Source organism: Equus caballus, chromosome 2 (assembly GCF_041296265.1).
Source record: "Equus caballus isolate H_3958 breed thoroughbred chromosome 2, TB-T2T, whole genome shotgun sequence".
Lineage (NCBI taxonomy): Eukaryota > Metazoa > Chordata > Mammalia > Perissodactyla > Equidae > Equus > Equus caballus.
Window position 1 is genome coordinate 11,155,150 of NC_091685.1, and position 13,571 is coordinate 11,168,720.

General features: G+C 38.7%; 1 protein-coding gene across 1 annotated transcript in view; it reads right to left on the reverse strand.

Moving 5' to 3' along the window:
- Positions 1-13,571, reverse strand: part of CMPK1 (cytidine/uridine monophosphate kinase 1) — a 32,087-nt gene that overhangs the window by 1,929 nt on the left and 16,587 nt on the right. Inside the window, exons 2-5 of the mRNA XM_023630320.2 lie at positions 5,799-5,945; positions 2,403-2,555; positions 1,063-1,139; positions 716-812 (exon numbers count right to left, since the gene is read on the reverse strand). Coding sequence (XP_023486088.1) covers positions 716-812; positions 1,063-1,139; positions 2,403-2,555; positions 5,799-5,945 — 474 coding nt within the window. The remainder of the gene's footprint in view (positions 1-715; positions 813-1,062; positions 1,140-2,402; positions 2,556-5,798; positions 5,946-13,571) is intronic.

Genomic DNA, 13,571 nt, shown 5'->3' on the forward strand with positions numbered 1-13,571 from the left:
ACAGTTTGAAGCCCTCTGATGCCTGAGGGAAGAGAGGGGCCGAGTGGTGGAAATCCTCCCCTCTGGAGCTCTGTGCTCAGTGCGGGAAGACAGAAGAGCGGCCTGGGGCACTTCATCTAGATGACTGGCCATTCACGTTACAGACGTTTAAAAAACGATCATGGTCCAAATCACAGTTCTCAAAATGCCAATTTTCCACTGCTTGAGAGAAGAGGTTTGGAATTAATAAAACACCCACTTCTTATGAAGAACAAGTCTGAAGTTGTAAAACCCATTTTATTTATTTTTTTTTTTTTGAGGAAGATTAGCCCTGAGCTAACATCTGCCACCAATCCTCCTTTTTGCTAAGGAAGCCTGGCCCTGAGCTAACATCTGTGCCCATCTTCCTCTACTTTATATGTGGGACGCCTGCCACAGCATGGCTTGACAAGCAGTGCATAGGTCCACACTCGGGATCCTAACCAACAAACCCCAGGCCGCCAAAGCAGAACGTGTGAACATAACCGCTACGCCACCAGGCTGGCCCCATGTAAAACCCATTTTAGACTCTACTTAAAAAGGAGAAAAAGGCTCATTTTTCATTCAGTCTCCAGTATCCTACTGGAGACTGCAAACTAAGCTGTCTAATAATAGTATTTCTTTTTCTCTTGCCTACGCCCCTAAAAAATCACATTTTTATACCTGATTTTTCTTTAGGCAGGCCAAGGATACTCACCTCATCAACAGATTTAGAAGCATCTATTTTCTTGACCTTCCCCATTTCTTCATATAAGTCAATAATTGGCTTTGTTGACTGAAGATAGGTTTGAATTCTGCAAAAGAAGCAAATATGACAAGCTTCTAAGTAGCCACTGTTCTCTGCGTGTTTGTGACAGGACAGCTCAGGGGACAGCGCCAGGTCTGGCTCTGCTGACTCCCTTGGTGGCCATCTTCTTAGACAAGCCACTTTACATATTGACACAGACATTTTCTTTTTCTTTACCACAATGAGGCAAGTATTTCATCTGTTACTCAAGTTCCAAAGTGAGACTGAGGCGGCCATGTGTGAAAACTGCAAAGTACCTTTTTTCCAAGCTCTCTCTGTTGTCATCACTCCTACCACTACTCTTTCCCCTCTCAAGACATCGTTCGATACAGATCTAAAAACAAAAATAGTTATTAAAAAAAAGGTCTGAATTTGCCATTCTTTTAACCTGAAAAGAGAATAAAGTTTGAAGGCATTACCAAAAAAACCCTGCATTAAACCCAATGTGTCTAATTCATTAATGAACATGCAAAGTCCTTTTAAATTTAAACATGTGGTTCAATTTATATAAACTAGGTTAAATAAGTACAGAGCATAATAAGAATTCATTCATGACTCAGTTTTTCCTGTGTATTTTTTTTCAAACCGCAATAAAAAGAAGATCTGTACATGTATGGTTCCATGTAGGATATATTATTAACTTATTAGGTATGAATTACATGCCTCAAACTTTGTTCCATATTTGCCTACTTTCAATAATTCCATAAATATCCAAATATTTAAGAGTCAACATATTTGCATGTGAATAAAGTACCCCTTGTTAATTGGGAATAAACATTCCTTAGTTATAAAGCTGTGGTAACATTCTACAGTTAACTTTGAAGAATAAGTGAAAACATACTTTTAAGGGTTGGAAGAAGAGAGTTACATCTTAAAGCAACTCAAAGGCTGCAGCAAGTCTCTCTACCAGAGGCACATGTGCAATTCGATCCAAGAAGAGCCAACCTCCTTCAAGGCAGTACTTCAGATTCTTATTCTTTCAGGCTGTTGGCATTAATTTAATGAAGTTTATATTACAGCTGTCAAACAGAGTCAGGCCTTTTAATTAAATGATTCCGAGAAATCCATTTAGTTTTTCAAAGGTATGTCTGGATATACTATTAGAAATGCCAGAAAGAAAAAGAACCCTTTCCTGCTTTTTTCAAGATCATTTCACTCTTAGAAGACAAATCAGCCTATCTTACGTGTTTCTTTAATATAGAAAGTTTGCCTAACTTCCCAGAAATGTGTGTTTCTTTTCTAGTAAACAATATCCTAAGGCAAGATACTCTGTTAATAGTGCTGACCTAGGAAGCAACAGTGCAGCCTTGCTACCTAACATCATTGTACAAGTCAACTCTTACCTAAAAATAAAACAAGACAAATTCTCGTTATTTTGAAAATAAAGCAAATTTTAGGTCCACAGGGTTGCTGATGCCAAATAGTTTTTAATACTCCAACAGCAAGAGGGTACTGTTTTTTCCATCCAATTTACCAACTCAAAAAAATACTGCTCCCAATATAAAATGCAAATATAAGTAAAAAGCCACTTTGTTTTTCTCTAAAGCTGACCATCAGTTGCTTAAAGCCCATCTGGGCAGCTGAAGGTTTTCCTTACCTCATTATTACAGTCAAAAAACAGGACAAAAGACACATCTGCCTTCCCATCCATGGTCTTATTCCAACCTTGAAGGTTGTCTTCATTTCTTGGAAACCCATCAATCAAGAATTTATTCTTCTGAGCATTGGCAGCCATTGTCTGATCCATCTCCTAAAGAAAAAGGAAGATTTAGGTTCAAACTACATTAATAAAATGCAATTTCGTAAGCAGGGTGGTGGATATATAGGTGTTTGTTTTATTATTCTTTAAATCATAAGAGTGGAGGGTGTATAGGAAAAAAAAAAAAGACTTGAAATGATCCAATGTATTAACATGGTTGCCTCAAGGTGGCAGAGTTATGGGTAGGTACCCCTCCCCATTTCATACACATACACACAATTTTTTTCTGTAGTTTCTAAATTTTCCATAGTAAGCATATATTACTTTCACATATTCATTCACAAAGTTATAAACAGCAAAAAGAGAAAAATAAGCATTAACCCCTTTCTGTGCTCCAGCCACTAGAAACCCTACCTTCCCTTTCCTCCTCCCAAGTCATTTTGCTGTGGTGGGAAGTATGCTGCTTCTACAGGTACTCAGATTCTCTGCAATAATTCAAGTCCAATTACAAAAAGCTTTGGACAAATATAAAGAGATTGCTAGCATTATTAGTGTAGGAGTCAATATTCTTTTTTTTTTAACTGAAGCTAATTAACCCTAAATGCCATTGGCTACCCCAAAACACAGGTAGCAAAAGGAAACAATGCATTCAGAAAGATAGCAAGAGTGGTACATTTCACCATCCTCTTCCAAAGTCTGAAATTAGGTAGAAGGTGGGAATATGTGAATGGGAGGCGCAGATCTCTAATCTCCAAATCCACACCATTACCAACCACCACGGGATAGGCACAGATGCGTGACTGACAAATTCCAGAGGAGCCTCTACTCCAAAGCAATCAACATCCAGTCCCCTCAGTGCTAAAACTGTTTCCTAGTTTCTCAAGAAAAATAGCTGTCAGGACCTCTGATTCCTTTAACTGAGGGTTGGCTTTATCCCAGCATCTAGCTTCTCCAGTATTCACAAAACTTTCACAGAATGCTTTTGGGCCCCTGCTGTAGCATTTTTACCCCAATTATGGTAGTGGAAGATATCTGAAGAGATACAACAATAGTCTACTCATTCAATATACATTTATTTGAGGCCTACCATCAGGGACCATGAAGAGTAAGGTCATGACCCCTGGGGGGGCTCACAGTCCAGTGGGTAACAAATACGTGTACAAATGTGCTAAATTCCAGGATGAAGTACGAAAGGATGCTACGACAAAACAAAGTAAGCACAAACTACCTGGAAAAACGGCCAGAGAAAGCTTTACCAAAGAGGTGCAGTGGAGCTGAATACTGAATAATGAAATGGCAGGCAGATAGGGATGAAGGTACCCCAGACGGTACCTTCTGAATTGAATTATATAAAATTGAATGTATAAGGGCTCAGAAATGAGAAAGCATAACAGCTCTGATGAATCTGAAGTGTATTTAGAGAGTGGTGGGAGATATGACTAGAAAGTACGTAGGGGCAAGATTAATGAAGGACTTGTTATGCCTCACTAAGGATTTGGTTTTTATTCTGCAAGCAACACAGGACCACTGAGGAATTTTAAGCAGAAGAATATGTTCCCATCACCTTTTAGAAAAAATCGCCCTGACTGTACCAAGAAGGATGGATTAAAGGCAAAAAGACTAATAAAGAGGCTCAAGTGGTGGCCTAGGTAAGAAAAAAAAGAGGACGTGAACTAGGGTGAGAGTGGTAATAGAGAAAAAAGACTAAATAAAAGAAGATTAAGAGAAAGATAATTGGAATGATCCACTCAATGAAGGGATTTGGGAAAGTGAGGAAGAGGTGGAAAATACAGGATGGCTCCCAGATTTCTGGCTTGGGCAGCTGAGTAGATGGTAGAACCATTAACCAGGACAGGAAATAAAGGGCAGTCACATTTTAGATACCTTCAGCCTCTGACATGTCGACTCTGAGACACTTGTAAGACATTCAGATGGACGCCTAGCAGTTAGTTAGAGATATAGGTCTGGAGCTCAGAAAAAGGATTTGTGCTAGAGCTCTAGATTTTGACATCATTAGCATAGTGAAAGCCTTGAGCATGGCTACAACCATCCAGCAAGAAATAAATAAAATGAGAGGAGAACCAAGGATGAAACCCTGAGAAGCATCATGGTTTGGGAAACCTGCAGAAAAAGAGCTATCAAAGGAGACTTAAGAAATAGCAGTCACTGAAGCAGGAAGAGAATCAAGAGAAATGGTGTCACAGAGAACAAAGGAGGAATGAGTTTCAAAAAGACAGTGAGGAGAGTTAAATGCTGTAAGAAAAATGACTAAAAATATGCCCCATATTTGATAGAGAAGATCATTGGTAGCATCAGTAAGCATCCCTTCAGTGAAGATGGAAATAGAACCTGACTGCAAAGGGTTGAAGAGGAGGAAGAGAAAAACTAAAAAATGTAGACTACTCTTTCACAATGCTTTTCTACAAAGTGGATAAAGGGCATTAAATCGAGAGAATAAGGAGAGAGGATTTATTTACTCTGGAATGGAAGCAGGTTACTCTAATCTCTGAGATAAGAGGTAAGAATGTGCGTGAATGAGTCACTCTTCATCCTCAAGTTTCTCTGGTTCCATCCAGATGCTCATATACCTCTTTTCCATCAGGCTTCAACTGTTTCTTGCTGTTCCTACTCTTGTATTTCTCCTCCGCTGGTTCTTATAGTAGGCAAAAATATCTGTTAATGACTACAGCCTTGGAATCGATAGTGGAGAGTTATGTAAATACAAGGTATCTGTTTTTCAGATGGGAAGTATTTTAGTTTGATAACTGTTAGTCTTAACATTTCACAATGAAGATGGTCATACATGCACTAGAAAGGAGACTTTAAGACCGAGAGAATAGCAACAACGGGAGAATCATGGGAGGGAGGGAGGGAGGAAGAGAGGGGTAGAGAAGAAGGAAAGGAAGAAAGGAAGGGAGGGAGGAAGGAAGCAGGTTTATAAGAAAACAAAAGGGAAAGGAGGAGGAAAAGAAAGAGAAGAGAAAAGGATGATGAAGAAGAAATAGAAATGGAAAAGAGATTGATTGTCTGCATGTTGGGAAGGGTCAAGGGGACACATATGGATGTTAAGTTGAGCTGTAGCTGATCGTAAACCAAGGCAGGAATGCAAGCTACTGTCCAATTTCTTCCCAGGTGAAAGTGGAATTTCTAGTTCTGCCATTCTCAAACACCGTGACCACCTTCCACAAGCAAGAAATTCAATATACTCTGATTTTTTTCATTACTCAAAGGAAAGGTAGATTTAATTTCTTGTTTTCTTGCTGGTTTAAATTGGCTGGTATTCACATTCCTTACCCTCTTTAACAAACTGATGGTTATCTCAACTGGCACAATCTTTCCATCTTTAATGTACTTTTCAATGAGTTCACCATACTGTGAATCTGGGTTCTTCCTTTCATCACGAAGAAGTTCTCCTGCAGAAAGGTGTGTGTAGCCATATTTCTGAAAGAAACCACACACAGAAAAAAAAATCAGAATACATTCAACCCAGTGGTAGGACTAATTGGTTTTTTTCCATCATGTTAACTTCTATAGTCTAATTTTTCTACAGTAAAGGAGCTTTGCTTATATATTAAATAAATAATAAAAACTCTAAGAGAGATTTCATACAACCTAATTTGCTTAAAAAATATCCTTAACCTACATTGAGCATGGTAGCTATAATGTTCACAAACCATGAATCATTTCAAAATTTATCTAATTATTCAAGGCATTAACATCTCATTATATTCCCTCACAAATACAATCAAATCTTACATGTTATTAATAATGTTAAAAGAAATGCCCAACAAAAATCTATATAATTCAAAGCAAAAAATGAAAAATCTTACACTGTTGATTGTACCCAGCTTCTACAAAATCTCTGCGGCCCTTCCTTAAACTCAACACATTTAAATTGCAGTCATCAACTAATTTATACAAACCCCATTCTTCTGTTTTGTTCCCTTTCTCAGTAAACAGCGCAAGTCCTACCTCCTACACGAAATTAGCTCTCCTGACCCCTCTGGAGAGTGGTCACATAATCAAACAGTGTCTTAGAATATCACTGCTTCTCTCCCTACACCTGAATCTTCCTTATCTCAAAAGTCCACTTCCTACTTCCCTAGTTGCAACTAGAGAGGTCTCATCTGTAAAAGGGGAATACAGATACCTATTTTATAAGTTAGTGGTGGGAGCGGGCCCAGTGGTGCAGTGGTTAAGTGCACATGTTCTGCTTCAGCGGCCTGGGGTTCACCAGTTCGGATCCCGGGTGCAGACATGGCACCACTTGGCACGCCATGCTGTGATAGGTGTCCCATATATAAAGTAGAGGAAGATGGGCATGGATGTTACCTCAGGGCCAGTCTTCCTCAGTGAAAAGAGGAGGATTGGCAGCAGTTAGCTCAGGGCTAATCTTCCTCAAAAAAAAAAAAAAAATGTTAGTAGTGATGATTAAATGAGGTAATGTATAAAAACTGCCTACCAGACAGCCTAACACATAATAGGGGATAAAAGCCACCAATTATCTCCTTGTTATCATGAAGATACTTATCTTAAATAATCTGGAAGGATTTTAATATTACATATATGCACCATTTTTATGTTACAATATGTGTGTGTGTGTGTGTGTGTGTGTGTGTGTTCACTTGAATGGTTTTGATAAAAAGACCAATCAAGGGGCTTAAGTGAGACAACACATACAAATATCCTGTGAAAGGTCAGTAGTGCAGTATTATTATGGTTGTGATGATCATTATTATTAAGGACTTACAAATGATGTATGAGGTCAGGGTATAGGGTAATAGTATGGTGTTCTACCATTTCCCCATGGTTGGAATGAGGAAACAATACAGATCTAACAGACAATTCTCAATACTGAAAAGCTTCTTCTTCCACATGAACTTGCATGTTCCCTTCTATTACATCAAAAGAACTATGAAACCTATTTAAAAAATGTTTTTACTCTCAAATATCAGGACACCTGAGAATTATATTCAATGTTCAGTTACAACAATCATCTCATCCCAAATTCTTAAGACTCCCTAAATGGGTTTTCATGATATCCATAGTAAGGGTACAATAAATATCTGATAACTTACCTTTTGTCTTTAATTTCAATGTTAAGATTTGAGGAAGCTCATCCACCCCTCTTTTAAGTAGAATGTTGCAACTGTATATTTTACAAAAACTAACTCTTTCAATTACCCAGGCTATAGTGAGTTTTCTTTTTTTGGATGGCAAAAGCCATATGCTCTTTACCCCTTTTCTATTTCCAAAAACCTTGACTAAACTTGTTATTGCTTACTAAAGTAAACTAACAGTAAGGCAGTCAGCAAAGCAAAACAAACTCTAGTTTATTTGCTGACTAAAATTGGGTATAAAGTTTGATGAAAATAAACAAAAAGGAGAGTATCATTTGTGTCTCTTTCTTAGTCACATAACCCCCTTCATTAGAAAAATGATCAAGGGGCTGGCCCTGTGGCCAGTTGGTTAAGTTCACGCACTCAGCTTTGGGCGGCCCAGGGTTTCACTGGTTCGGATCCTGGGTGCAGACACGGCACCGCTCATCAAGCCATGCTGAGGCGGCATCCCACATGCCACAACTAGAGGGGCCCACAACTAAAAATACACAACTATGTACCAGAGGGCTTTGGGGAGAAAAAGGAAAAATAAAATCTTTAAAAAGAAAAAAATGATCAAAAGTGTATTTAGTTGTTGTAACAGGCTTTAAAAAAAAAACTCCCATTGTTTGCAGAAAATGAAAATAAATACAAAAGTGTTTAATTATTTAAACTGTTATTTTTAAATTATTTCCACACCACACCATTTTAAAATGCCTACTTTGATCACCAAGTATAAGCAAACTTTTGAAAGATGGGTGTAGGAAAGACTTTATAAAAAATGAGGTGTGACCTACTTTCTCATTTACTATGCACAATTTTCAAAAAGCATTTTGCAACTACGGTCCACAAAATTTTATAGCAGCTTCATTTCCCACTGCTTACTTTGGCTCCTGCTTGAAGTCTGTGCTTGCCGGGTGCTCTCATCTGGTCTAGAGATTACAGCATGTAGTAATAGTGAATAAATGCAGAGACAAACAGCACTAAACAATGGCAAATGCTCAGTGGAACACTAACAATACAGATTGCCTCTGCTGTATGAACAACATAAACACCTAGAAGCCCAGCTAGTAATTTAGAAATTAGTACATACGCTGTTTATTTCCTGACATTAAGAGCTGGAATTTGCAAGCTTTATATTGCATTAGAATGGGTGTTGGCATCTCACTTTTTTATAAGAGAAACTAGCAGTAAATTGTAGAGGTATACAAATGATATTTTAAAAAATAATTATAGGGGCCAGCCAGTTGCATAGTGGTTAAGTTCATGCCCTCTGCTTCGGCGGCCTGGGGTTCACAGGTTCGGATCCCAGGCGCAGACCTACACACTGCTCATCAAACTACGCTGTGGTGGCATCCCAGATACAAGAGAGATGAAGACTGGCATGAATGTTAGCTCAGTGACAATCTTCCTCAAGCAAAAAGAGGAAGAATGGCAACAGATGTTAGCTCAGGGCCAATCTTCCTCACCAAAAAAATAATAATAATTACACAGTAGTCAAAAAGAGAGAAAATAATCTTATCTGCAAAGTCCAAGGAAACAAGGGAATTTAAATAAATATAACCATGTCAAACCTACACATGTCTTTCTACTTCTCATCCACATCCCATTTTTTAAAATCCTCTATTTACCAGTTACTGTTTTATACTATATTTTTCTTAAGGATTTTGTCGAAACCACAGAGTTTCTACAACAAAAAAGCAACTATCACTTACACACTAGTTATTATGGTATTTTAATAATAGCTAGACTTTAAAGAGCATGTTTTGAAAGCATTCTGCTGTCATTAACTAGTCACTGATGCCAATTTTGAGGAAAGGAAGAATGGATATTTCCCAGGCTTAACCAAAACTTTTTCACATTCTCTGAAATTTCCTAGCAATTAAAACCTAGTGGGTTACTAAGTACAGTCTTAAGAGCAAAATTCAAAACCACAGTAGGTTATAAATACTATAAACTACAATAACTACAACTACAAGCTGCTATTCAACTAAAAGTAGTAACTTTCTAGTGACAAATGTATAAACTCAATGCATTTAGAGTAACTGTCTAAATTTTTCACTTTCGTTTTCTCCTTTAAGAAGTTGAAAAACAATGCAACAACTTTTATGAAACACACACTAAGATTTGCAGAGAGAAAAAAGCACCACATTCTCAACAAGTACAGAATGGCACTATTTTACTACAACTAGTAATGTTGACAATTTTATGGTATCAAATCTCAAATCATCTTGAGCAACTTCTCTCACTTCTTAGCAATTGTCTTTCTTTCTTTCTAAATTTATGTAATGTGGTTCTATGCTAACAAAACAATCAAAAACAAAACAACAACAAAAGAGTTCAAGGTACAAATGATGCATAAATGGCAAGTCCTCAAAGGCAGGAAGAGATCCAGATGCCAAGCACCTCCTCCTGTTAATGTGGTGATTAGAAAGCGCCACTGGACTGCTACTGAGCCTTGTCTTACACAGAGGGAACACAGCAGAGACATTAGATACAACTATATCTTTAAAGCAACTGAGTGAGTTAAAACTATTGCGCGACCTTTAAATAGTTGACACATCTATGAAGCATTTAACACTAAGTTCACTTTGCATTCTCTATAAGATTAGCAAACCTTAAAATCTAAATTCTAGCTATGGACTGTCAACAATGCACTTTCAGTAGAACACCTGGAAATGCTGCGGGGACTGTCCGGAGCCACCCAGACTCACCAGTCTGGTACTTGCTGCAAACAACAGCTTTAGAGCCTATGGCATCCCAGCAACACTTGGTGTAAGGCTCTCATTTATTTCAAAGGCATTTCCGATAGAACTTCTTCCAGTTACTCTAAATGAGATGTCTGATACGGACTTTCCAGAAACAGTATCTGCCAGTCTTGGGGAACTTACTTTTCTGTGACTGTAAGAACTGCTACACAGTGCCCAGATACTTAAAACTGGTCAACTGTTTAGGGTTCCTTCCAGAATCACCCACAAAGGGTTAGGAAAAGAATTTTTCCTATAATCACCATTAAAGAAAGATTATCTATGCAGCGGGAGAAAAGCTGAGTGTAATATTTGACTTAAATTGCTAGCGGATTTCCAATCTCATTTTTAGTCCGCCCTGATTGTATTTCCAAATGTGTGCATTGCATTTGATTATGCCTATTTAATTGCAAATCTACACATTAACTATAAACTACGGAAATTATAAACTAAGCTAAATCTCTTCTCAAGCAAGAAGCTTTAGCAGACAGACATGAAGCATACTTCTTTCTCTAACTAAAGAGTGATAGTTTAAAAGCTTACATCCTATAAAGAAGAAAAAAGGAGGGATATAATCAGCTGCAGACAATTACAGCACTATTTCATTTTCCTCAATGTTTTGCTCTTCATGTAGAAAACTTTAATTCAGGCAACAATTGGAACTTATTTCCAATCCACAAATATTTACTGAGTGTCTACAAAGTGCCAGGCAATGTGCTGATTCAGGGGCAGTAAACAGGTTATATTCACAAAGGATGCAATAGCAACTTGCACATATAAAGTGACTTGAGCTCCACAATTAATTAATAAAGGCAATTCTTCATAGTTACATAATTTTGCCTAAGGAATTCAGTCTTTACCAGCACTGTCTGCTTGGGGAAGAAGCGGATTCTTCAGAGGCAGTGGCAAGAAGACAGAACAATAAATAAAACTTACAGAAAGGGTGAGTTAGAAGCCACAAAACAGACCATTTCCTGATTTGCGTAGGCCCGGATATCCCTCTAACACTCTGCAGAAGCCTCCTCAGATAACTGAGGATTTTGGTATCTGATTTACATACCAGAAGACCCCTATAGCAACTGTGAATTAGAATTTTCACATTCCAATTTCATTCTGGTTGGTCATTTCCAGTATTTTTTTAAAATCTTTTAATTCATCTCAGCCGTTCTGAATCAATCTGCATGGAATGGGGATGGAAAATGGTCAAAGATGAAGACCAGGCCCAGAAACCTCCAGGGATTCCAGGAGCTCAGAGGCAATAATTTGAAAACTGCCAACATGAATGGATAGGCCCAGAGGTCTCATTAATCTTAGGCAGCATTCATCTGATCTTGTTAATTAAATGATCAATTCTTACAATCACTGCATGCAGAGCCCGCAAGCTATGCACTCATATCACTACAACCCAAATATTGTTACAGGTGGTCTAAGGGCCTAGAACACAGTTAATTCAGTTCCTGTGAGAATGCTCGGAGGACAGACATCAAACCACTGAGGTGAAGCGCACCTCTCTCCTATTTCACCATATGAAGGAGAGATTTCTTAAACACTCAGCAGGCCCAACTGTATTTGTTTCTTATTTTTAAAATGTAAATAACATTAAAATGAGAATATCATTTACCCAGGGAATACAAAAGGTAAGAAAGTCACTCTAAGAGATATAACTACTTGAGAATGCAATTTGTAAAAAGGCTCATCACAAAATAACCACAACATTTTTTTTTTTTCTGCTTTATCTCCCCAAATCCCCCCGGTACATAGTTGTATATCTTAGTTGCAGGTCCTCCTACTTGTGGCATGTGGGACACTGCCTCAACGTGGCCTGACGAATGGTGCCATGTCCGCACCCAGGATCCGAACCGGAGAAACCCTGGGCCGCTGCAGCGGAGCGCGTGAACTTAACCACTCGGCCATGGCGCCGGCTCCATAACCACAACATTTTTACAGCTCGGTGTCTCTTTAAGAACCAGAATTTATTTGGATTTACGAATCAACACTTGAGAAAAACATGCAAAGGACATCAAACTCTGAATTCAACAATATTTGCAAACATAACATTTGAGCATCTGCAAAACCGTCAAACTAATGGAGAAATGCATTTAGAGGGATCACAAGAACCTAAGAACCTTGCATGAAGTCATATACTCAGAACACTGAACTAGAAGTTAAAATATAAGGTTTTATAACTAAACTCTGTCACAACCCAGTGTAACACTGGTAAATTTATTTATCCTTTCTTAGATCTCAGTTTCTTCATTTGTAAAAGAGAATATCTACACTACACTACACTATCAGACACAGCAAAATATCGTTATTAGCTGTTACAACCAAAAGCACCTGCTGAAGAACATACTCCTAAAAATGTGGTCTACACTACTAGATTCAAGACCTACTATGACAGCACTCAGACAGGTCAGGGAGGAGTTAGACAAACTCATCCAGGTTCTTCCTGGAGCAAAGTCCAAAATAATCAGTGGCTAACCCACAAGTTACATACCAATAAAGGAACAGAACTACCAAACTAGCTCAACAGCAAATGAAATGTATACAAGGAGGAAAGTCAAAGAATAACCATAGAACAAGCAGAGCATGAGAAGTGAAAATCCAGTTCACTGTGCAAATAGCCTCCAATGCAGAGGCTCCAAAAACTGGCATCACAGAGGTATTTGAGTACATTAAGAAATTTATGAGAACCAACAAGAATTTATTTATCTGGCTTACTATCTTATTATAAACAAACAGATCGGGGCGGCCTGGTGGCACGCGGTTAAGTTCGCACATTCTGCTTCGGCGACCCGGGGTTCGCCGGTTCAGATCCCGGGTGTGGACATGGCACCACTTGGCAAGCCATGCTGTGGCAGGTATCCCACATATAAAGTAGAGCAAGATGGGCATGGATGTTAGCTCAAGGCCAGCCTTCCTCAGCAAAAAGAGGAGGATTGGCAGCAGATGTTAGCTCAGGGTCAATCTTCCTCAAACAAACAAACAAACAAACAAATAGACAAACAGAACAATGAAACTCAACAGACCCGAGCATAAATGGGAATTCAGTAAGTGATAGAGTCAGCATCTAAAAATCAATGGGGAGGGGCTGGCCCCGTGGCCGAGTGGTTAAGTTTGCGCGCTCTGCTGCAGGCAGCCCAGTGTTTCATTGGTTCGAGTCCTGGGCGCGGACATGGCGCTGCTCATCGAGGCCATGCTGAGGCGGCGTCCCACATGCT